Raw genomic sequence first — 22,967 nt, forward strand, 5'->3', positions numbered from 1 at the left:
TTAATTCCTTCGGGACCACCCCTGGACAATTGTCCGCGACTGCCTATTTATTTTTGTAACCATATTCAGCAGAAACCCTTGGTACACGGACCCTCTATCCGCTACCCGAGGACGCGTTCGATGGCTTTGTCATAGGCCCTTCGGTTTGATTCTAGAGGAATCAAAACCGAACCGAATATATATATATTGTTTATCATTGTATGTATTTTTCTATACGTATCGCATTTGATCTTTTATCCTAAAAAGATGAGTTTTTCGAAATTGTATGTAACTCCTGTCAATTAATGCGATTTTTAATGAAGCATTCTAATCGACCCTAGATGCGCATGATTTGAATTATAAGTTTAATATTTTGAAAAACCCATGATACTATTTTTTTAAATTTATGCTACTATTGACACTATTTTTTATTTCTGAAGCGAGGCCGAGCCCTGTAATCAAGAAAAACTAAATATATCTATTTCTTTGCTAAAAATTGTAAGATGAACTACTATTTCCCAAGTTTATTAATAGAAAACAATCTTTTTTAGTACACACATGCAAGATTTGCAAGAGGTGACTCAGGAAGTCCACTACGAGAATTATCGGAGTGAAAGATTGGCGAAAGGCGCACCTGTCCCTCCGCGCAGACAGACGTATGTTTCTTTTTAGACGCGTTTTTTTCTTTGATTAATATTCATATCAGTCGATCACCCATTTTTCCCGATTAACCAAACTATTCAACATTTCAGTAGTATCGTCGAGAATGAGAAGTCAGGTGCTGGCTCAGAGAAAGATCGAATCTTGCAAGAGAAGGAAGCAGAATTACGAAGAATGCAGGAAATGCTTGCGGCCATGCAAGCCCAGATGCAACAGCAACAACCTTAATTGCGATTTTTTTTTAAATGTCTTCACCTTGCCAGGTGCCAATAACCGACCTCCGCGTGCATCGACTTTGAGGAGAACTTTATCATTTCAGCTGCATTGTCTCAGGTGTCTTTTCCAAAATCAAGAGTTCTTGATCGTGGAAACCTAGATTGACTCACAATTAGAGAAGTCGGTGATATTTTTGTACCTCAGTACTTGTTAAACTGGAACTCGTAACCTCAGCAACAAACATGACAAGCGATGATTGAAACGTTCTCTGAGTACCGATCGAAAACTCACATAAAAATGAGAAAAGTGCCTTGCAATTTATACTCTTTTCCTGAATAGTGTCGTTTCAGTCTCGCATCTATAGGTCGCAGGATTTCACCAATTGCTGGAGTATTTTTTTATTTTTAAAGGAGAGCCAACTTGTATCGTGCCCGCAATATTCTCTATCAATTCAAAAGCAATTTTAAGTCGGAAGCGGGAGAGAATTGAATACGTTTTTAAATACTGTGAACAGTCACACCTGTGAAATCTATCGAGTAAGCATAATTTCTGTTGATAGAACACGTAAGATTTGTATATAAAAAGAAATCCATTTTCAATTCAATATCTAGAGGAGAATTAGATTTCGCAGGTCTGAAGTAACAAGAAAAATTCCAAATGCCCCAATTCTTCCAATTACTTCCAAACGAATAAAGTAATTTTATAAGTTTCGTAATTAATCTTAAGAATAAAGACTATTTTACAAACTACTTTTTAATAATAATACACGAGAGTATATGTCTTATATTTTTGAAAGTCTGTCTATTTTATTGTACGCACTTTATATTTTTTCACAAAATAACCATAATTTAATAACGTTTTGCTATGAGATTAAAACAGTTTTTATGCATACATCTCAGTTTTTCTTACGTATAATTTACAGGGGAAGATCAGTTAGTGTGTTTTTTGTTTAGATTCATAATTTTAGTCAAGAAACCCCCAAACTAAAGTTGTGAAATTCCCGAGACCCAATATGTTTCTTTAATTCTCTTGTAAAGTTATGTAAATATAAAAATTGTTGACACTTGTTTTCAACGTTAAACTCGCTTTTCCATTCTTTGAAAAGGCGACTTTTCTATTGAAAACAAGTCTTTATATTTACGTAATTTAATGCAATTTAATAATAAAAAATTCAGCTATGTATCTCGAAAATGGCTAAATATTGGGTTATGAAAATTCAACCATTTTAATATGGAGTCATGAACTTTCTTCGCAAAAATGTAGAATCCCATTAAAAACACATTACCTGGTCTTCCTCTGTTAGTCGATTCAACTGCGAAGCCAAGTCCAGCTGCGTTCTTTTTATTTCTGTATTATGTGATAGGGAAGGTCGATAAATCCAAAGACTATAGAAGTTATCGAGCAAGATTTGATTTTTCTTTCTTAGAAATGTACTTATTTGAGGTAACTTTTAACGGGTACGACTGATGAAACCGAATGCTTCAAGAATTAAAACCTTTTCTGTGTGCCTATACTGTGAAAATTATATGGTATTTTAAAAATACCATGTAACCCATAGAGGAAAAAATTGCAGCAACGAAATGTAATATTATGTAAACTTTTTACAGTATATATTCAGTTCATTAAGAGTGCATATAGTAGTCTATCGCAGTAGAAAATGCGGCGAAACCCGCAGCTCCGACCAAACCAGCTTTCACACCCGCTGAAAATGATTGAAAAATTAGCGCCCGAGACAATCGGTCTAACATATCCAAAAATCATTTTTTTAAGTGCCGCTCCTAATATTTCCTTTTATTGAATAAAGGAATTGTACGGTATCTGTATACTAAAGCTTTTGTACAAGAAAACAGAATAAGTTAATCATAAGTAAAATTGTAAGAAATTTTATTAAAATTTTGTACTTTAGAAGAATAAAAAAAATAAAATCCTACACTTAAATTATAAGGATTCTGCATTAAGTATTTTGTATTTGAAATTAGGCATTTCTTAGTTCAAAAACATCAATAAATTCAAGAGATTTAGAGGTGATAAGATGAATGATCTTACATTTTTTTTTAAATGTTGCGAAATTTTTACACGAGAAGGAATTAATACGGCACTTAAAAAATATTAATCATAATATCCCAGGTACCTCTTAATCCTATTAGGCCTCCGGTTACTCCACCGGCGTAAGTGCCATTTCTCCAATCTGACTTGCCTCGATACTGAAATTTCGTAATAAATATTACTATTAAGAATTATTTTTTAACTGAGAAATCCGCATCTACGCATCAATTTATGTGCAATGTAAAATCCATATTATGACTTATGACGAATAAATAATTATTTTAAAAATATACTTGCCGATTCAATAGCGCACTCAACAGCTGAAAAGACGCCACCCACAACAGCGAAATTTTTCGCATAGCCGACAGTCGTTGTTTTCATTTCGCGAAAAATTTCACGTACGGTCTGTTGTTTTTCAACTGCTGCTACGTTTGGATTCACGCTCGATGAGAATAAACCTATTGCAGCTCCTAACCCAAACCCTAAGTTCCCATAAAATAATATCAATATATTATCCATTTCAAGTATATAAACATTATTGCACAATTTTTAATTGGAAGCATCTATTTATTTCACTTTGAAGTGAAGCAATTTCGAATTTTAAGATGAAATAAAACAATTTCAAATTGGAAGTTTTCAAACATAAATATTTTTGAACAAGAAACCTTGAAAGAGTAATGATTTTAAACTGAAAACCTCGAAAAATTTTATAATATCGAAATGTACTGATAAAACTGTATCACGAAAAAATTCGGAATGAAAAACCAATTAGTTATTAAATTTTTTTGTTACAACATGATGACTATGTATCTTACTATTTGTAGGAAAAAGGTGGCTGTCATTATAGTTATTGCAGGCCTCACAATCCGGTCCCTATATCCTATTGTACCCTATATTCAGTTAAGGTCCCTATAATACCCTATTTTCAAGATTTAGTCCCTATGGGTACCCAATTTGATTCAGGCACTTTGAAAAAATAGCAAAAGTCAGAATAAGGGCCACACAATCACTATTAGTCACTTTTTCAAATGAAAAGATCACATTAGTCACTTTTCATTCAATAAATTAATTCGTTGGTTAATAACTATTCATTTCGGGTCTATATCTATTTTTGAATTATCTTGAATTCTTTGAAATGTTGCAGGGTATTTATAAAGATCCCGAGGAATTTTTAAGAAATTTCAATAACTTGAAGACATTTTTAAGATTTTAGGTTATTTTTAAAACTTCAAAGTGAATTTTAAGAAGCTTTTAATTTGAAGTATTTTAGAAAATTTACAAAAATTCCAAGGATTTTAAAAATTAATTTCATTAATTTAAAATGATTTTAAAGCTTTTGAAATATTTTAAGATAAAGAATTTTCTCAAATTTCTGAAAACATGGAACGATTTTACAGGGTGTACGAGTTTACAAAAAATTTCACGATATTTGACCAGATTTCCGAGGCTTTCAATGATTTTAGGCGATTCTAAAGAATTTCTTCATGAGAAATGATTCATGTTGAAGGGGTTTAAAGATTTGCATGTTATTAATTATCTTAAATTTTGTGACTTCGCCTGAATTTTTCTAAATTTACTCTATGCTTCCTATTTCAATGGATTTTTATATGAGTTTTAATTTAATTGATACTGAGGATCAATTGATAAAATTATCAAAGGCTTTGAAATATGTTAACGTATGTTTTTCAACTTTCCTGGCATTTTCAATTGCTTTGAAAAAATCTAAAGGAGTTTAAAGGATTTTAAATGATTTAGGTCATTTTAAAACATTATAAAGCATTTTCAAGCAATTTCGAGGGATTTTCAAGGGTTTTAATAATTTAAAGGGATTTTGATATTTTAATGGATTTCACAGAATTTTTCACGAGACATGAGGAATTTCGTAGGGTTTCAAAGATATGAAGAGATTTTTAAATATGTGTTACAATTCATTTGGAATTCGCCCTAAATTCTTATTAATTTATCCTAAATCCTTTTGAATTCTTCGAAATTCAATCAATTCTACTCAATTCAATTAATTTTTCCATATTTTTTAATTGTTTGCAATTGAAATAATTGCTTTTTAAATTAATCTTGTTTTTTAATGAATTTAATGTAATTATTTTCATATAATTTAAATTTCTCTAAATTCACTCAACATTTTTTGCAATCAAATTTTTTTCGATCCTGAAAATTGTTCATATTCATTTCAATTCTTTTGAATTTAACTTGAATTGTTTCGTATAGGCATTAGTCACTTTTTGTGTTAGGAATTAGTAGGGTTTCAAAGATTTGAAGAGATTTGATTTTTTTTTAATTCACCTTGAATTCTTTTAAATTCTTTTGAATTCTCTGAAATTTTGTAAATTACTTAAATCCTTCAAAATTTACTCAATTCTACTTAATTCCATGAGTTTTTTAATTTTCTAAAGTTTTTATTTAATTCATTCTGAAGTCTACTTTAGGAATTTCATAGAATTCTTCTCTTTTATCTTAAATTCTTCTAAATTCAATCCAATTTTATGGAAATCAATCCATTTTTTGTTGTTGAATTTTTTAAAACTTTCCAAATCTTTTTAAATTCTTTTGAATGTAACTTGAATTGTTCTAAAATCTTCTGAATTTGTTAACCTTTGAGCGCGAAAAATGTAACCTATAAGCATGACAAAAAATACCCTTTGGTCCCTGTATTTTTTCTCATAGGAACTGTGAGGCCTGTTAATGTTTTAATCAATTATTTAAAGTCATAGTAATCGTGACGCCAATTTTTAAAAATCAGACTAAGGGGTGTGATATTTGTTTTTTTCATGATTAAATACGAAACTCTGTCAACAGTTCGCGGTTAGTTGGGAGGGTTAATAAGCCTCATTTTTGGAATAAAAATATAAGTAAATAATAATAATTGAAAAAGAAATCATATAAATGTATACATTTCAACATAGGTCAGTTTTTTTAGTATCACTGAACCTTCATTCCAACTTCGAATTTTTAAATTTTAATCACATTAATATTCTTTTAAATGACAAAAAATTGAAAGCATACATACATTGTAAGAATAAGGGGATTTTTAATTTATAGTTAATTAGTACAATTATGTAAAATTGACATTTCAGTATTTTTTACAGGTATCACACTTACAAATAATGACGGAAAATTCGAAACCATCGACACACTACCAAAAAAAATAAAAATTATTTATGCCCATTAAAGAAGTGAAAGATTAAAAGTAGAAAGTCCAAAGATAATTGTGGCAAAGTTTTTGACAAGAATCTTCTTAAATATTTGAAATAACACTAATCAAAGTCTAGCTGTAATTTTGTATCATACTTACCCCTATCGACCCTATTTTTAATAAAATTGAAATTGAATGAATTTAAAAATATAAATTTTCAAAATACAAAATATTGTAAGCCTTTAAATATTAATGATTATAAACTAAAATCGTCTTAAAATTCAACAATATGCTTCAAAAATACTAATTTCAAAGTTGAGGAGATCAAACTGAAAAAGTTTCCAATTTTAATCATACTAGATTGAAGAATTAGACAAAAGTAAATTTTAAATCTTCAAAAATGATTAACTGTTGAGCTTGCAAAATTGGTGCACATTTCGTCAGGAATGAAAGATATCTAAGAGCGTATGACCGTCAAAATTGCGCAAATTTGAAGAAAAAAAAATTCACAATAGAAAATATTTCAAACTTCTAATATAAAGTTGAAATCATTCAAAAATAGGCCAATTTCGATTCAAACCTTTTTTAAATCGTATAAACATACAAATATTTTGGCATTAAAACTTTCAATATGAAATATTTTGATTGGGATATATTTCAAATTAAAAAATCCAAATTCTCTCATTTTAAAACGAAATTCGTACTATAGAACAGCAAAAATTGCAGGTGAATTACCTATGACACAGCTCATAAAACTCTTGAAAGCGCAGCTTTCCATCACCATTTCCACTCTTTTTTCATCAACTGATTTAATGTGAACTTGTCCAAGGATTCTGGGAATTACAATATTTTCGCGAAATCGTTGCTGATTTCCAATAAGATTCATCATAATTTTATCCCATTCCGAAACCTCGGGCTTTTCGCTTGCAGGCGCCTTGAGAGGAGGTTGCGGGAAAAACATTTTTCAAATCTAAGATCCTTATATTTACCTATCTATGAATTAGTTTTGCAAAATTCGTTGTGGCTCTTCTAATGAGCATAACTATTCTGAAATATGAAAAAAATACGAGTTAATTTAAAACTGCTGAGAAATGCAAACACATCACATATTAACAGAAATTTAATGTTTCTTTATCTTTTAAAGACACAATAAGCAGTTAGTATTGATGCTAATAATAACAATAATTTGTTTGTTTAATTTCATCAAAATTTAAAATAAAACCATTTACAAATTCGACGAATCGAATATGAAAATCTAACCTCAATGAAGACAAAATTCGAATTTCCGACACAACCTAAAATAATTTTAAAATATTTTAAGGCCCACGTATTCAACTTGAAATACTATTATCAAAACTGTAGACAATTTAATTTAATTTAATCATCTTAACACAAAAAACTTATTTTCTTTTTTATTGCACAGAACATAACATAACCAAAGAGTGTTCATTTTTATTGCAATGCGTTTCTTTCAGTACCTTAAATACTACAAAAAATGGTGTATTCTTTAATATGAAGTCAAATAAAAACTCACCCGAGTCAATAAATTAATATTAAAATCCGCCAAAGTAAAATAAATACATTTCAAACTTCAAAATCCTAAAATTACTCGAATGGCTCCATAGTCCATAACACGTTTTCAGATCAAATTTCAGCTGAGACCGCCGAGACTGAATGGTCTGTTTATCGTCTGCTAATTGACAGCACGCGTTAACTGTCAAAATTTTTCATAAATTTGTTGACCTAGTGCAGCAAAAAGTAGAAATTTCCCATAAATACATTCTATATACGTACGCATCAATATAAACTGAAGCATCTATCATTGTTTTTTCAACTAAAAAGTTCCGAAAACATTGCCGGCAAAATATGAGTGATTTGCCGCCTTTTTCAAATTTGAGGTTAGTTTTTTCGACACTTCAAAAGTCTCGAGTCTGTAAAGTCTGTGAAGTGAAATTTTACAATATTTTACGTGATAAAAATTATAAAAATGGATTTAAGTGATAATTCACAGGGATCGGAAGAAGAAAATTATGGTGGTAAGATAATTATATCTCTTTAATACATTATATATCAGATTAGAAAAGCAAAAATGTAAACCACAACATTGCACGTGTTTACAACACAACTTCTTTTCATTTAACTTTAAGATTTATTGTGCTAATATGTTCGCAATCTTCAGAAGTAAATTGTACATTTATTATCCAACACTAATAGGTAAATATTTACATTTATAATAAAAGAGTGATATAAAAGTAAAATTTGTAGATGAAAAAGAAGAAATTGCCTCACTATTGGCAACCGTACCAGCTTTGAAAGATCTGTTCCACTTACATTACAAAGTCGGAGAAGGTAGTTTCAGTTCCGTATTTTTGGCAACTCTAAAACTTTCCAACGGTTCGAAAAAATTTGCTATAAAACATTTAATACCGACTTGTCATCCTACGAGGATTCAGCGAGAATTAAACTGCTTAAAACAGATTGGGTAAAGATCTATCTATATTATTAAGTAATAAAAAACTTATAAGGACGCTAAAAAAATGTGTTTGATTTTCAGTGGTAAAGACCATGTAGCTGGTTTAGAATTGTGCCTGAGAAATTCAGGATCTGTTGTTTTTGTCATGCCGTTTATGAGACATGATAAATTTCCTGTAAGTAATTTTTTTACAGAAAAGAAAAACGTTCTTAACATATTTTCCAACATTTAAATATAATTTTTTAATATTTTTAATTTAGGAATATGTACAAAATATGACTGTGTCAGAAATAAAAGATTACATGAGGGCATTATTAACAGCTTTACGAAGAGTTCATCAGTTCAGTATTATTCACAGAGATATTAAACCGAGTAACTTCTTGTATGATCGGAGTAATAAAAGGTAAAAAAGAATTTATCTAAGATTTAAATGAGTATTCAATTTTATCTATTACTTATTTTACTCTTCATATTATCAAAATGATTATAATGCATCTAAATAAATATCCGTGCCAACATAAATCTAATTTATAATCTCAGGTATCTCTTAGTCGATTTTGGATTAGCCGAAAGATACAAGAAGGATGCTAATAAAACTGGTATTGTAAAGCCACCAATTCCAATTCCTGACCCTGTCAAAAGAAAAAGAGAAATGGAGGTAACAGTTTATTGTTTTATGCTGAAATTTAATTTTAAACATTTCTATAAATAAATCTAGACAATAACTATTCTTAATTTTCAGAATAGCAGAGTTTCTTTGAATACTCTCAAGAAATCAGAAGAAAAATGTTACTGTTTCGGTAAATCTAGGGTTTGCTCGCTTTGTTTAGTGAGACCAGTACAAACAGCACCTCGTGCCGGAACTCCGGGGTTTAGGGCCCCAGAAGTTTTGTTAAAATATCCTGCCCAAACACCAGGTAAATTTAAAAAAAAAGGATTTTTCTTATATCACACAATATTACTCACTTAATATTACTCTTATATCACTTAAACACATGAGAATTTTGAAGTTTAGAATCCCCCCCCCCATTTTTTCTTTAACATTTGATAATAAGTTGATGAGTTATTGGTGATTTTTTTGGTTCTTTTAACCAATACCAATATAATTCTTTGACAACTAAGTATAAATATTTCATCTATATTATTAATTAACGGAAAATATTATAGAATTTACCTTTAAACTAACATAAAATGTGTTGCTTATCATTTTCGACCGTCTGATAGTGAACGTCACTTTTATTATACGCATTAAATATTGAAGTCTTTAATTAAAAATATTCCAAATTTAAGAATTTTCAATTGTAACTCTTAAAAACTGTAATTTTTCAAAAAAGTTCAAAATTACAAACCATTCAAATGTAAATATTGACATTAAAACAATTCGCAATTCTGCACACATTTTCGAAATTCAAAATTTTTCAATTGCAACTCTTCAAAATTATAGAACTTTGAATTATTGCCAATTTCAAAAAAAATAAGACTAAAAAAGATTTTTTTATTTTTTTACTTACAATTAAAAATGATCATAGTTTTACGTTGTACAATTCAAAATTCTGTTATTTTGATTCACCTTTAAAATTTCTTTAATTTGGCAACTTTAGAATTAAGAACACTTGACAAAATGTAAGAATTTTCATTTAAGCATCTTTATATGATAAAATTAATTCCAATTTTAAATCTTCGTAATAGAACTGTTCCACAAAAAGCATTCAAAATTGCATCATTTTCTATTATATAAATTAAATATTGAAGAGTCTTCAATTGAAAATATTTTATATTCAAGACTTTTTAATAATAACTCTACAAAATATATATAAATTTGAATTATTTTATATTACAAAAGTTGAAAACTTTAAGAGTTTTTAATTTAAAAAATTTACAATAAAACATTATGCAATTTTTTAAGTTTAAAATTCAAAATTCTGTTATTTTGATGATTCACAAGTGACATTTTTTTATTTTGGATGGTTTAGAATTTAAAACTCTTGATTCTTGACAAAATTCTAAAAAATGTATTTAGACATCTTGAAGATTAAGTAAATTTCAATTTTAAATATTTCCAATTTAACATTTTCAATTTTTAATCCTTATAAGTGAACCGTTTCAAAAAGCATACAAAATTGCATCTTTTTCTGTTATAAAAATTAAATATTGAAGTGTCTCATATTTCAAATATTCAAAATTGAAGAATTAAACAATTGTAAGCCTTCAAAATTGAACCACATATTACAAAAAAAACTTTCAAAATGACATATTTTTAAACTATAAACATTCCGAATTATTAAATCTTCAAATGTAACTCTTCGAAATTGTAGAATTTTGAATTTTGCCTCCTTAAAATGAAACTATTTTTTTTTAATTTAAATTAGCAATTTATTCAAGTTTTAAGTTCGACAATTTAAAATTTTGTAATTTTCGTGGCTTAAATTTGCAGTTACTTCAAAATTGAAGATTCACTAAAATTTAAATTGAAAAATCTTGAAAATATTTCAGAATCTTTATTTATATAAACTTTGAAATTGAATACATTTCAGTTTTAAATCTTAAAAATAAATATATTTAGAATCTTAATTCACATATTGAATCAAGCATTTTAAATTTAGAAATTATATTACTATATTTCAATTGAACGACCCCAAAAACCTTAGTATACATATTTTCATAGAATTGACACCGTTTTCAAAATGTCAACTCACGATATTGGATTAGCCGACTTGAATTTGGAAATTCTATTATTGAATTTGGATTCAGCGATCCAAAAAATTTAGAATACTCATTTTTATATCAATCGGATTATTAGCACAAAAACTGAAAAATTACTGTTGAGTTTCTCGAAAAATTGTTTAAAACAAAAAAATGGAAGAAATATTTTTATGCTCACTTTCAAAATACTTTTGTGAAAAAAATTATTTCTGTCAAAAGTGACCGTAGGGGAGCGGCGGTTAATTTGGCGCACATGTTATAAAAAGCTCCGTTAAAAGTTAAATATGTTGATTACTGTAGTAAAATAATATAGAGCACGTAAATCAATATCTTATCTATCCAATGCGTATGATTATTATTGAATTTAAGTATATTAAAGTAGTTAATTATCAAGTTTCACAAAAGGTGTGCCTGCACCAAGTTATCCTTCCTGGTTGGCTAATATTAATTTTGGGTAAATGATGAATTTAAATAATTGCTTATAAATTGTGTGCAACTTGAATGTTATATATTATGTTTTTTAGTCCGGAAAAATGCTACTGTACTTTTTTAATACTTTTTGGTCACTTTAAAAATACACACATAACACCCAAAAATAAGTTTTCATAATAAGAATTGAGTGATTAGCTTTATTGAGCAAATTTTTTCACTATACAAAACAGTACATATAAAAAATACAGTACAGTAAATACCTCTCGCTATAAAAAAATCAATTTCTGTTAATGAGGGTGAGCCACATTACCCTCCGCTCCCCTAATATAGTGAATAAACCATAATTATGTAAGTTAGTAAATTTAAGCTTCGATTTTTTAAAAGACTTGCATTAAAATTTGTTTAAATTTCAGCAATTGATATTTGGGCAAGTGGAGTAATTATGCTCTCAATTCTCAGTGGCTCGCAACCTTTTTTTCGTTCTCCAGATGATTGTACCGCTTTAGCAGAAATTGTTACTTTATTCGGATCTGATAAAATGCACCAATGTGCTCGTAAACTCGGTATTTATTTTCATTATAATTTATTTTAAACATCAGTTCACGTTATGATTTTCCTTGGATTTCTTATTATCTTATTTATTTTTCAATTCCATTATTTACATCAGGTAAAAAAATTACAATTGCTGAAGACATTCCTCCAGTTGACATAATCAATCTCTGTAAAAAGTTAAGAAGAAGGGGAAAAAATTTGCAAGACCTCAATTTAACATCTGAAGAGGTATCTTATGTGTTTCTTATTATTTGATTTTACTTTAGTATTTAATTTTAAACTACTTTTAATATCTTTTACTTATTTTATTTGACTATTTTCAAATTTTATTTACGAATTTTTTTTAAAGGAGAGTTTGGACAGAAAGTTTCCTGCAGAGGCGTTTGATTTATTATCAAAACTGATGGAAGTGGATCACAGGCTACGAATAACAGCCGCCCAAGCACTCAATCATCCGTTTTTAAAGTTGTAATTAAAACTTTAAAGACTGGAGAACGCGAATCTTAATATATATTGAGAGAGAATATTATGAACTAGAGAATAAAATTTGGCACTAGTGCCAGATTGGCTGTGCTTTCTTAAATAAATAAAAAAAATTCAATTAAAAAGAATTTTATTTCCAATATGGAAAAACATGAGTCGCAGAGCATTTACAACATGAGTATATGATGGTTACAGGAAAAACGATGTGAAAACTAAACAGTCTCTGTATATGCACTAACAGATTATATAAACATTAAGTACAAAAAACTCACATTAGAGTATCTCCAAGTCATAAATATTAACATAAAAATGTTTAAATCTAAATGCAGTATTTCCTACCAAAAATATACTTCAATATTTGATTGGGAAGGCACAGGTCTTCGATCACACGAACCTCATTCAGAGAAATTCTCCAAATAATCAACCCATAAAAACTACTCGGCCGCATTTGCGGAATCATCACACTTTTCAATGACTTTCCACTTGCTCGCAGCTTCCAGAGCCTCAGATGCCAATTTCTTCACCTCCTGCTTCTCCACCGTATTGCTTTTCGTCAATGCCATAAGAATTTCCATAATATCAGTTTCCACAAGCCTACAAGCGACTTCTTTCGTGCTTTTCATCATATTGAGCACAACCACAACTCCTCTATGTTGAATATCCGGATTTGGATTCGCGAGCAAAAACCGAAGAACCTCAGGCCATCTTTTAACATCAAATATTTTTAAACAGGCTATCTTGCTAAATGAAGTCACCATCGCCAAAGCTCCAGCAGCGGCCATGCTCGTATCTACATCCTCCTCCTCGCAAAGAATCACTAGATACTTCACCCTATCATTTTCCTTCTCAAAGAATTGAATAGTCTCCTCACACATCACCAAATTAGTAATGCACTGAGTCGCAGCCCTTCTCAACATTTCATGTTCCTCATACATGTAATTTTCAATTTTCTGGAGTCCTCCCTCGTCTAAAATCCTTTTCCTCACAGCATCATTAATCCCGGCGACGTTACAAAGTGCCATCAAGGCCTCGAAATTCTCGAGAGCCGAGCATTCCGGATCCAAAAGATTGATAAGAGGCCTGATAACTTCGTAGATTCTCTGACCCGGAAAAGCAACTTCGGGATTAATCGTGATTCCCAGCCGAGCCAAAGCCTGGGAAGCTTGCTTTTTGCCTTTAGGTGTTCCTTCCAGAGCCAACGGAAGAAGTACTTTCGCTCCACCTTGTTGAACAACGATTCCTCGAACGTCCTGCTGACTACAAATTGCATTGAAAACTCTCGCTATCAATTCTTTGCTATTCTGACTATCAGTCTTTGAGAGAGCAACCAGGGCACTAGTGACTCCAGCTTTTCCCAAGACGCACAGTCTTTTGTTAACAAAGTCGTCGTCATCGAGTTCATGTTCCTCGGGAATGTGTTGCTTTGCGAATTTCGCAAGTTCTACCATCTCGGGAATTATTTCTTGTTTGTCATAGGCGTTGCAGAGATTGACGAGGGTTGTGACGACTCCGTAGACGACTGACTTGTCTCCAGTTTTGGCTAGTTCTATCATAGCTTGGATAGCATCCTTGTCATCAATTAATTTCTCTTTGACCTCCGCGTCGAAGGTGAGATAGGAAAGACCCTCGACGGCCCATTTCCGCATGTCCTTTTGCTTCTTCGGGTTGATGAGGAAGCGTCTGCAAGCTTCGGCGAGTTTTTTTGTTGCTCCATCGGCGAAGGGTCGAAAGGTGGCGTCGTTTCCACCAGAGCTTCCGATTTTGCAGAGACCTACGAGGGCTCGAACACGGATTGAGTCGTCCTTGGATTGGTAGAGTTTTTTAAGAATATTCACGCCTTGGTTGATGATCGAAGTGGCTTTGTCTTTCTTTGAGGCGGCTGCGATTATACACTCGCAGGCTACCTTTTGCTGAAGAATGTCATCGGTACCGGCCATCACCAAAATCATCTCCATCACTCCTTCCTTTGCGATGATGCTGTTACCCACGTCTAAGGGTCCAAGGAGGAGGGTTGTTATAGCGACGACGACTCGTACCTGTTGATGAATCAAATTTTATTATAAGGCTGCAATTGGTCGGTTCGCTCATCTTGAAGTTCATGCGTGTCTATTGGGTTTTAAATGCTTTTATTTTACTATGTAGCGAATGCATTTCAAAGCAAGTAGGTTCTACACTTTAAGTCCACGACACGTATTCTGCCGAAATGAGAAACAAAACTTTTACGAGAATTTGAATTTTAACGTCTATTTTTTTTAAACTTAAATTTTTTATCTAAACTTATATAGTTTTTTATCTAATTTTGTTTTCGTATATTCACAGACAAAACCCTATACTTTAATATATAATGTGAAAAATTCTTAAATATTTTTTCTTCGGATTTTGAAAACATCAAAAGAAAAGTTTCTAAAAAAACGCACATTTTTTATTTGGTTTCAATATATTTTTTTTAAGTTTCTGCTTTTATCAAAAGAAAAGAATACTATCAGCTTTATGCGTGACGAACTATTTTTGAGGCCAGGAACTTTTTCAGATGTCTGAACTGTTATATCAATTTTTATTGTACGTTTTGTTGTTATTGAAAAAAATGCGAAGATTATATTTTAGGGAAAAAATTCATCTGACTAGCAGCATGCCTTCCTTCTAGAAGGCCATACTCAACAAAAAATTGACAATGAATATGAGTGTGTGTTTTTTGTTCTTGTGAAAATCGACTTTTTATGCTTCCAAATAAATTGTCAACATTTTGCTAATTACGAATGTTTTTAACATTTTTCGACGGAATTTGAAAAGAAAACTAGAGTATTTGAATTAAACAAAAAATATAATTTTACAAAAAATGTAGAGTTTTTTTAAACCGAAGTGAAAATTCTGATAACTTGGTTGGAATTTTTTTTCGTCGTAAATGTACGTTTCACCTAATTTCCTCTACAAACAACATATTTTGTTGCTAGAAAATTCTGTTACCTTAAGTGTAGAACCTGCTGGATTTAAATCGGTTTCGCACAATTAAAAAAAAAAGTTTGACATTTGTCGTTTCAAACTTGACAGTTTAAATGAAGAATAAGGCTCAAGTCTTAAAAAAACATTTCCATTAATATGTATTTGGAGTAAAAATTGGCTAATTTCAATAGTTTATGTGTGAATACTTTTTTATACTCATGTTAGAATTTAAAAAAACGCTTTACAGAATGAGGCAATTCAATTTTGAGGTTGAATCCTTATTACAAAGTCCTTAAATTTCGAATAATTTTAATACCAAGACCTTCAAAATTTGACAGTATTACAAATCTAAAAATTAAACAATACATCATTCACAACTGAAATTTCTTGAAATCAACTTAAAATTTTTTTTTCAACGTTTAAAAAATGTACGATATTTTAAAACAGAAAGCCTTAACATTTAACAATTGCACAAATTTTAATTTTAATTGTTAAAAACTTAATATTAGATAGCTACTTCTAGATTGTATAATTATTTTATTTTAAATTCAAAGCCTTAATATTCAAAGAATTTTTTATACGTAATTTTTAAACGTTTTACTATAATTCATGTATTAATTCTACAAGTTTATTGTGAAATTTCAGCGAATGACGGTGAAATTAGTTGAATAAAGTGAAGTATTCCGCACTGAAGACTACACATGATTAAATTTTTGTATTATACAATTTAAAATTCAATGCTTTTAAAATAGCAAAATTAAAATGTGCCAAATCAATGTTTTTCAAAATTAAAGTTTTAAATTTGGGAAAATCTAAATGTAAGAAATTCCAATGGAAATGTTCGAGCAGGAAAATCTTTTCTTCTTAAACAATAAAAAAATGAATAAATTAATGTTTACAATTTTTTAATTTACCAAATTAAATATTTAAAACTCAATGCAATACAGATTTAAAAAAGAAAATGAATTGAGGAGGCCTTAGATTTGTTCAATTTCAAATTTGGAATCGCAAAATTGTATTACCCGCGCACTATGGTGCGCAGGTAACAATTCCAGTGTTAAGATAATAAAGATAATTAGTTATTTTATCATTTACCTTCGACTCGAGATCTGGAGTGATAAGTTTGTCTTTAATAAAATCATCAATTGCATTAGTGAATCTATCTTTCGCCGCATCATAGTACATATTCTCATAAATCCTAGCAAAGCAGACGCTCGTCACAGTTCTTGTAGAATCTGTAATTTCCATGGCAGACTCATATTTGTACTCTGGAAGTTCACTAGCTACTTCCATGAGTCTCTGAATTCCTCGAATCTCAATCAAACGCTCTGCCCAATTCAGAGCTGTGTAATGAATATTACGAATGAGCAATTCTATAATCGCATCTCTAGCTTCGCCATAAATTGTGCGACTGGTTGTACTGTAGACTAGACAAGAAAGCAAAGTATCGATTTCCTTCTTGTATTTCTCACAAAGTTCTTTGTCTGGTTGAGAATCCGGTTTGTTCTTCAATCCACTGTAAGCGTTGAGTATCGTCTGCAAAGAATAAAGAAGAATTTAATCAGTCGGCATTGGTGTTTTAATCCCATGGGAAAGCTTCGCTTTAGTATTTTTATCGATTCGTCATACTAACCTGCATACAATATTGAGCTGCATTAACGCGCTCTTCATTTTTACTGTTGATTATTTCCAGGAACCAAGGTATTCCGACTTCACGTATTATCGCGTCTGTTCGCGTAACATTTTCTTTGCAAAGCTCTGCTATAATTCGAATCGCAGCGAGAGTAACTTCTTCGTTTTTCTCAGTTTTCAAGAGTTTTGCTATCTTTGTGACTACATGTTCTGAAAACATTACTTCAGCACCAGCTTTTTCCCGAGATAGGACCAGCAAATTATTCATGGCTGTTTCCCTTTTCTCCTTATCTGTATGCATGTCGAAGGCCAGTTCAAACATTTGAGACACCTGAAGCAGATAATTATTAGATCATTATAAATACCGCTGCGATGTGGTATGGGTTTGTTCAATATGGATGTATTTATTTGTGCTCACTTTATGACAACTTTACTTCTTCACAGAGGGACGATTATTTTCACTAACAAAAAAAGCCACTTATTTCATCGAGTTGATGTTTCTATCTTATTACCATAGAATCAGGGAGATCATCAAAATGTCAATCTATGTATCTTTTTGCAAAGAACCACTTTTTAAGTTGCATTAGTACTATATTTCACATATTAAATAAGTTTTCCTCGGATATAAAAAGAAAAACAGTTTTTAAAATTTCATAACTCGCTATTGATAGATCGTGAAAGGTCATCAAAGGTTCCTCAACAGATCATTCGAAGTGAATCGAAAACACAAACAATTTCATGAAATACAGTACTGTTACTTTCCCAAAATTAAAAAAAAAAATTTCACATGTAAACAAGGTAAATAATTTTGTTTGAATATTATAAAAACGTTTTTGGTAGGTCATGAAGAGTAAAATGTTTCATTATTACAACAATCGACACGTCTAGATAGAAGACACAAAATAATATATCATACACAGTACTATTGTGTTTCTAATATTGAAACAAGTTTTCTCATATAATCAAGATGAACAATATATCTTTTGAATTCATAAATAGATATTTTGTTAAATCATAAGAAAGCATGGAAGGTTGGCGAACAAGTCATTCAACACGCCTCGAAGACCCGAATACATATATCAAATACAGTACTGTAGTATTCCTATCATAAACAAAGTGTTTCTGATGTAAACAGAATTTTCTTTAAAACTTCATAAATGCGCACTAATAGGTCGCAACAGGTTCAACAGTAGGTCGGTCGATGCATCTCAAACACGCGAACAAATACAGCAGATATAGTATTGTATTTCGAATATTAAAAAAATTTTTTCACATTTAAGCAATGTAAATTTTCTTTCTTTAAATTGATAGGTAAATAAAAAAACTTTTAACAGGCCAATCTAGCTCTAAATCGTATCAGACGCGGACACCATATGTAGCCACAATTCTTCTAAATTTCATTATCATAGGTTTTTTAATTTTCGACATACGGTTAAACAGAATTTTTTTAAATTGAATGTTTTAATTCCTCGAGTCGAATTATATCGAAATACAGTGAAACCCTTCAATAGCGTTCCCCGCCACAGCCTTTCCAAGAATTGACACTGCGCCGCTGATAGGAGTTAAAAGAACTGCGGAGAGTGTGTGGTGGCCACACAGACGAGAACAAAAAAAAACCGTTTTCAACCGAAGTGGCAATCTATCGGGTTACTTCCCCACCAGCGCCAGCCCCAAACCTGGCACAATAGAAAGGTTTCAATGTATGTGAAAAAAGTATATTTGGAAATTTACCTAATTACAGACCTTACAGTCCCTATGGGATAAAATATCGGGACCAAATGTTACTTTTTGTCGCGCTCATATGGTACTTTTTTCGCGCAAAGGATTAATTCATAAGTCATAGTTATATAACATAGTCAAATTAATAGACAAGTTAAATTCAACAGAATTCAAATGAATCGGAAAACTTTTTAAAATAAACAAATACTATTGATTTCCGTAAAATTGGAATGAATTTAAAGGAATTTACGGTAAAGTAGAAGCATTCAATGTCATTTATAAAAATTCAAGGTGAATTAAAAAAAGCAAATGAATTGAAAACAATTTAAAAATATGAAAAAGCTTAATTGAATGTGAAGTATATTGAGGTGAGAAGAATTCAAATTAACAAAAAAATCACAATAATTTTACAGAATTTAAAGGAATTTAGGGTAAATTAATAAGAATTCAGCGTGAATTCCCAAAATTAATTTTAAATCTCTTCAAATCTTTGAAACCCTACTAGTTTCTAACCCAAAAGTGATAATCTGATAAAAGTGATTATCTGATAACACTTACAGAAATCCTGAAAAAATTGACTAAATACCTTGAGAAATTTTAAAACCCCATAAAATCATTGAAATCCTCGGATATCTTATAGGACGCCTTAGAACCTTTAAAAATGTCTTAAAACCTTATAGGTCCTATAAAATCCTTCCATTTCTTCCAAAATTCAAGAAAATTCTTTACAGCAGCATGCAAATTTCTCAAATCCCTTAAAATGATTAAAACCCTTGGAAATAGTTTAAATCTCTTGAAAATTCCTTGTATTTTTTTAAATGCCCTAAAATATTTCAAAGCCCTTGAAAATGCCCATGAATTTGAAAAAGTACTTTAAAATATTTCAAATCCTTTAATAATTTTATCAATTGACCCTTAGGATAAATTAAATATAAACATTTAAAAATTCGTTCACTGAAGTAAATTTAGGAGAATTTAAGGGAATTAACAACCAAGTGAATTCATAAAATTCAACAGAATTTCAAAAAATTTAAAAGAAGTTAGGACAAATTAATAAATAAATCCTGTGACCTTAAAATCCTTGAAATCTTCGGAAGCCTTATGAAATAACGTGAATTATTTTTAAATAATTTAAAACCTTGCAGGTCCTGTAATTTCATTCCATGTCTTCCGAGATTCTAAAAAATTCTTTATCGTGACAGGTTTCAAACGTTTCGAAATCCCTTCACGATAATGAAATTAATTAATAATTCCTTGGAATCTTTTTAAATCCCCTAAAATATTTCTAATTAAAAGCTCTTGAAAATGCTTTAAAGTTTTAAAAAGATCATAAAATCTTACAAATCCCTTCAAATTATTGAAATGCATTAAAAATATCTCTGAATTTTTTAAATACCCTGAAATATTTAAAAAGAATTCAAGTCAATTCAGAAATAGATATAGACCTGAATTGAATAATTAATTTATTCAACAAAAGTGACTGTGTGGCAGTCCTGATTATTTTTTACAGTTACTTCTTACATAAAATCCTTGATGTTTGCTTTTTTTCATAATTCCTAACTCTTGGAAGCTTTGATCTTATAATTTTTTTTCAAGTACAATTATGGGCTGCAAATAGGGTACCATAGGGATCAATTCTTGGAAATAGGGTACTTTAGGGACCTTAACTAAATATAATAAGGAATGTAGAGACCGATCTGTGAGGCCAATAATTGCAAACCTCCCTATATGAGGAATCAATATTCTAAATTTTGAATGCTCTTAAACGTATGCACACAACTGGCAATTAAAATAATTAAATTATACATGGAATTACTTACTTTGGCACTGACTCGAGAATTTTGTCTGTGTCTTTCTTGTACAATTTCATGAAGTCTGGCGATAATGGGTTTGATAGCTTTGTTGTTAGGGTCTGCATTAATTACATATCGAGCATCTCGATAAGCCTCTTCAAATCTCTCCAGCGCATCAAGAGCTTGGCATCTTCGGAAAAGGGCTTTTGGATCACTGGGACAAATTTTTAAAGCTTCGTCACAATCTTTAACTGCCTTATCGTATTCCAATTGCTTCAGATGTACAGCTGCTCGGTTTTTAAAGAAAATGGCCTTTTCAGCATTTTCATCTTTTGTCAAATTGATTGCATTTGTATAACAACTGAGGGCTTCTTCCAAATTGCCCTTGTTGAATTCTGAATTACCCCTTTCCTTCCACTCTTGTGGTGACAGTGATTCTTTCGTCATTGTGAAGATTTATTAAGCTTCTGGAAAATATTTATTTTGATTATGGTTATTGTACATGATGCCTATTTTAATCAAGAAAAAGTTCTGTCATTTCTTGGCTCCAACATTGAAAATGAAAAGTTCCCACATTTCACCTGAATGTTAGAAATAACAAATTTGCCCCCTCCATTCGAAAAATGTATTTTTTTTTAATTGGTCTCTTCCAATTCAGAAAAAGAATTAATAACCAAAATTTCATTCCTTCAAAACGCAATAATACAAATATTCGAAACAACAGACAAATGTAGAACAACTTGAAACACAACATTTCCTCCCTTCCAACTCGATAAAAATCCTAAAATATATTAGAATTTTGAAAATCAAACGTTTTTTTTATAAATAAGTCCTCGTAATTCTAATTTATTCATTAATATTCAACACTGCGAATTAAAAATTAAAAATGATTAAAATGAAAGAATTTAACTTGTGAGTTTATTATTAAATTGTAAGCTCTAGAATGTTGATGATTCAAGACTATTTCAAACAATTCAGTTTCAAATTTTTTAGTTTTGAATATTTGAAAGTGAATTGGTTAAAAATGGAATATATATTGTAGACTGAAACAATGTAATATAAACGATATAAAAATTGAAAACAGTTGATGAAGTTTCAATGAAAAGTTTAAATTCGTTTAACTACTAAGGTTTTAGAATTGAAAATGTTCAATTTTCAAAATTAAAATCTGTAAATTGTTTGATTTTGAAAAGATCTAAAATCTTTTTGGAAAATCAGTTATTGTTATTATTATTATCCATACTCATGATCAATTTCAAATTTCTTTTGTCAAACATTTTCAAATTGAAACGCTTTTAATTTTCATTTGTTAAAGTCTTCAAAAGTGCATTTTAAAATTCTTTAAACTGTGAATGTACTCTTAAAAATGAAGACCTTAAATTGGAAAATTTGCAAAGCGAAATATGTTAAAATATCGCAGTGCAAAATGAGTTATTTAATAACTAAAAACCTGGTCACTCATCGACATTATGTAAATTCAGTATTAAATATTGTACTATGTAAAATGTAGCAAATTACAAAACTTCAATATATTGTATCATTTTAAATGAAGAAGGCTTTTTCGAATTTCGGACCATCAAAATAAACAAATTCAAAATAAAATATTGAAAATAGTAGATTTAAAACAGACGCCATCATAAGAATACAAGAAAAAACTTATGTTCAATACATAATATATTGCTGCTCGTCAGTAACTTGAAATGACTAAAGAACTACTGCTAGACAACGTATAAATATTCTAAATGCGTTAAATAATTTTTACTTTGAGTGAAAAAAAACTTTAAAAACTAGAGACCAGGTACAAAATAAATAAGATCATTTTCGAAAAATGAGGTTAAACTCATTTAACTTACTTCGTTGCACTCAAGAAAATGAAAATGGTTTCTCTATCGCCTGAGAAGTCTTTTACCCTGTACACAAACTTTTCTAAAAGTATCGCACAATAGTTTTTTCAGAAAATTTTTTAGTATGTTACCTTTGCGGCTTCAAAAATTTACTGAAGCTCTCCGGCGACCGCAATGCTTTTAAAAAGCATATAGAATTATCTCGATTCTACTAGAAGATTTAACGTACACAGGTTTATTTTAATCCTATTTGGATCGAGGCCCAATTTCAATCATAAATACACGAGAGGAACTTTTGTTTAAAAATAGGTCGTACGCCTTCATGAATCATGTCCTTTTTTGAC

General features: G+C 30.1%; 4 protein-coding genes across 8 annotated transcripts in view; 2 read left to right on the forward strand and 2 right to left on the reverse strand.

The window, feature by feature from the left end:
• LOC117176985 (septin-1) overlaps positions 1-3,167 on the forward strand; it is a 14,884-nt gene extending 11,717 nt beyond the window's left edge. For 2 of the 3 annotated variants that reach the window (XM_033367421.1, XM_033367423.1), the window contains exons 5-6: positions 531-635; positions 732-3,167. In XM_033367421.1, the coding sequence (XP_033223312.1) occupies positions 531-635; positions 732-867 (241 nt within the window). In that variant the 3' untranslated portion in view covers positions 868-3,167. The remainder of the gene's footprint in view (positions 1-530; positions 636-731) is intronic. The other variant, XM_033367422.1, reaches the window with a different exon arrangement.
• Positions 1,647-7,802, reverse strand: LOC117176987 (mitochondrial import inner membrane translocase subunit Tim22). The gene is made up of 5 exons (XM_033367424.1): positions 7,587-7,802; positions 6,788-7,099; positions 3,199-3,383; positions 2,987-3,059; positions 1,647-2,557 (listed from the first exon to the last, which is right to left on the reverse strand). Exons 2-5 carry the CDS (start codon positions 7,011-7,013, stop codon positions 2,478-2,480), a joined length of 564 nt encoding a protein of 187 aa, XP_033223315.1. The 5' UTR covers positions 7,014-7,099; positions 7,587-7,802; the 3' UTR covers positions 1,647-2,477.
• LOC117176984 (cell division cycle 7-related protein kinase-like) lies at positions 7,748-12,813 on the forward strand. Of its 2 annotated transcripts, none has more exons than XM_033367419.1 (9): positions 7,748-8,088; positions 8,306-8,534; positions 8,607-8,700; positions 8,786-8,928; positions 9,066-9,183; positions 9,268-9,442; positions 12,074-12,223; positions 12,328-12,440; positions 12,562-12,813. In XM_033367419.1, exons 1-9 carry the CDS (start codon positions 8,040-8,042, stop codon positions 12,682-12,684), a joined length of 1,194 nt encoding a protein of 397 aa, XP_033223310.1. In that variant the 5' UTR covers positions 7,748-8,039; the 3' UTR covers positions 12,685-12,813. The 2 variants fall into 2 exon arrangements, with proteins under 2 accessions (XP_033223310.1, XP_033223311.1); XM_033367420.1 differs by having other exon boundaries at positions 7,749-8,088; positions 8,318-8,534.
• On the reverse strand, positions 12,809-22,961 carry LOC117176983 (protein unc-45 homolog B). 2 transcript variants are annotated; one of them, XM_033367418.1, is made up of 5 exons: positions 22,755-22,961; positions 20,807-21,246; positions 17,269-17,598; positions 16,731-17,171; positions 12,809-14,731 (listed from the first exon to the last, which is right to left on the reverse strand). In XM_033367418.1, the coding sequence occupies exons 2-5, from the start codon at positions 21,224-21,226 to the stop codon at positions 13,130-13,132; spliced, it is 2,793 nt and encodes a 930-aa protein (XP_033223309.1). In that variant the 5' UTR covers positions 21,227-21,246; positions 22,755-22,961; the 3' UTR covers positions 12,809-13,129. The 2 variants fall into 2 exon arrangements, with proteins under 2 accessions (XP_033223309.1, XP_033223308.1); XM_033367417.1 differs by lacking the exon at positions 22,755-22,961 and adding an exon at positions 22,633-22,748.
• Positions 22,962-22,967: the final 6 nt, after the last annotated feature.

Source organism: Belonocnema kinseyi, chromosome 7, assembly GCF_010883055.1.
Source record: "Belonocnema kinseyi isolate 2016_QV_RU_SX_M_011 chromosome 7, B_treatae_v1, whole genome shotgun sequence".
Lineage (NCBI taxonomy): Eukaryota > Metazoa > Arthropoda > Insecta > Hymenoptera > Cynipidae > Belonocnema > Belonocnema kinseyi.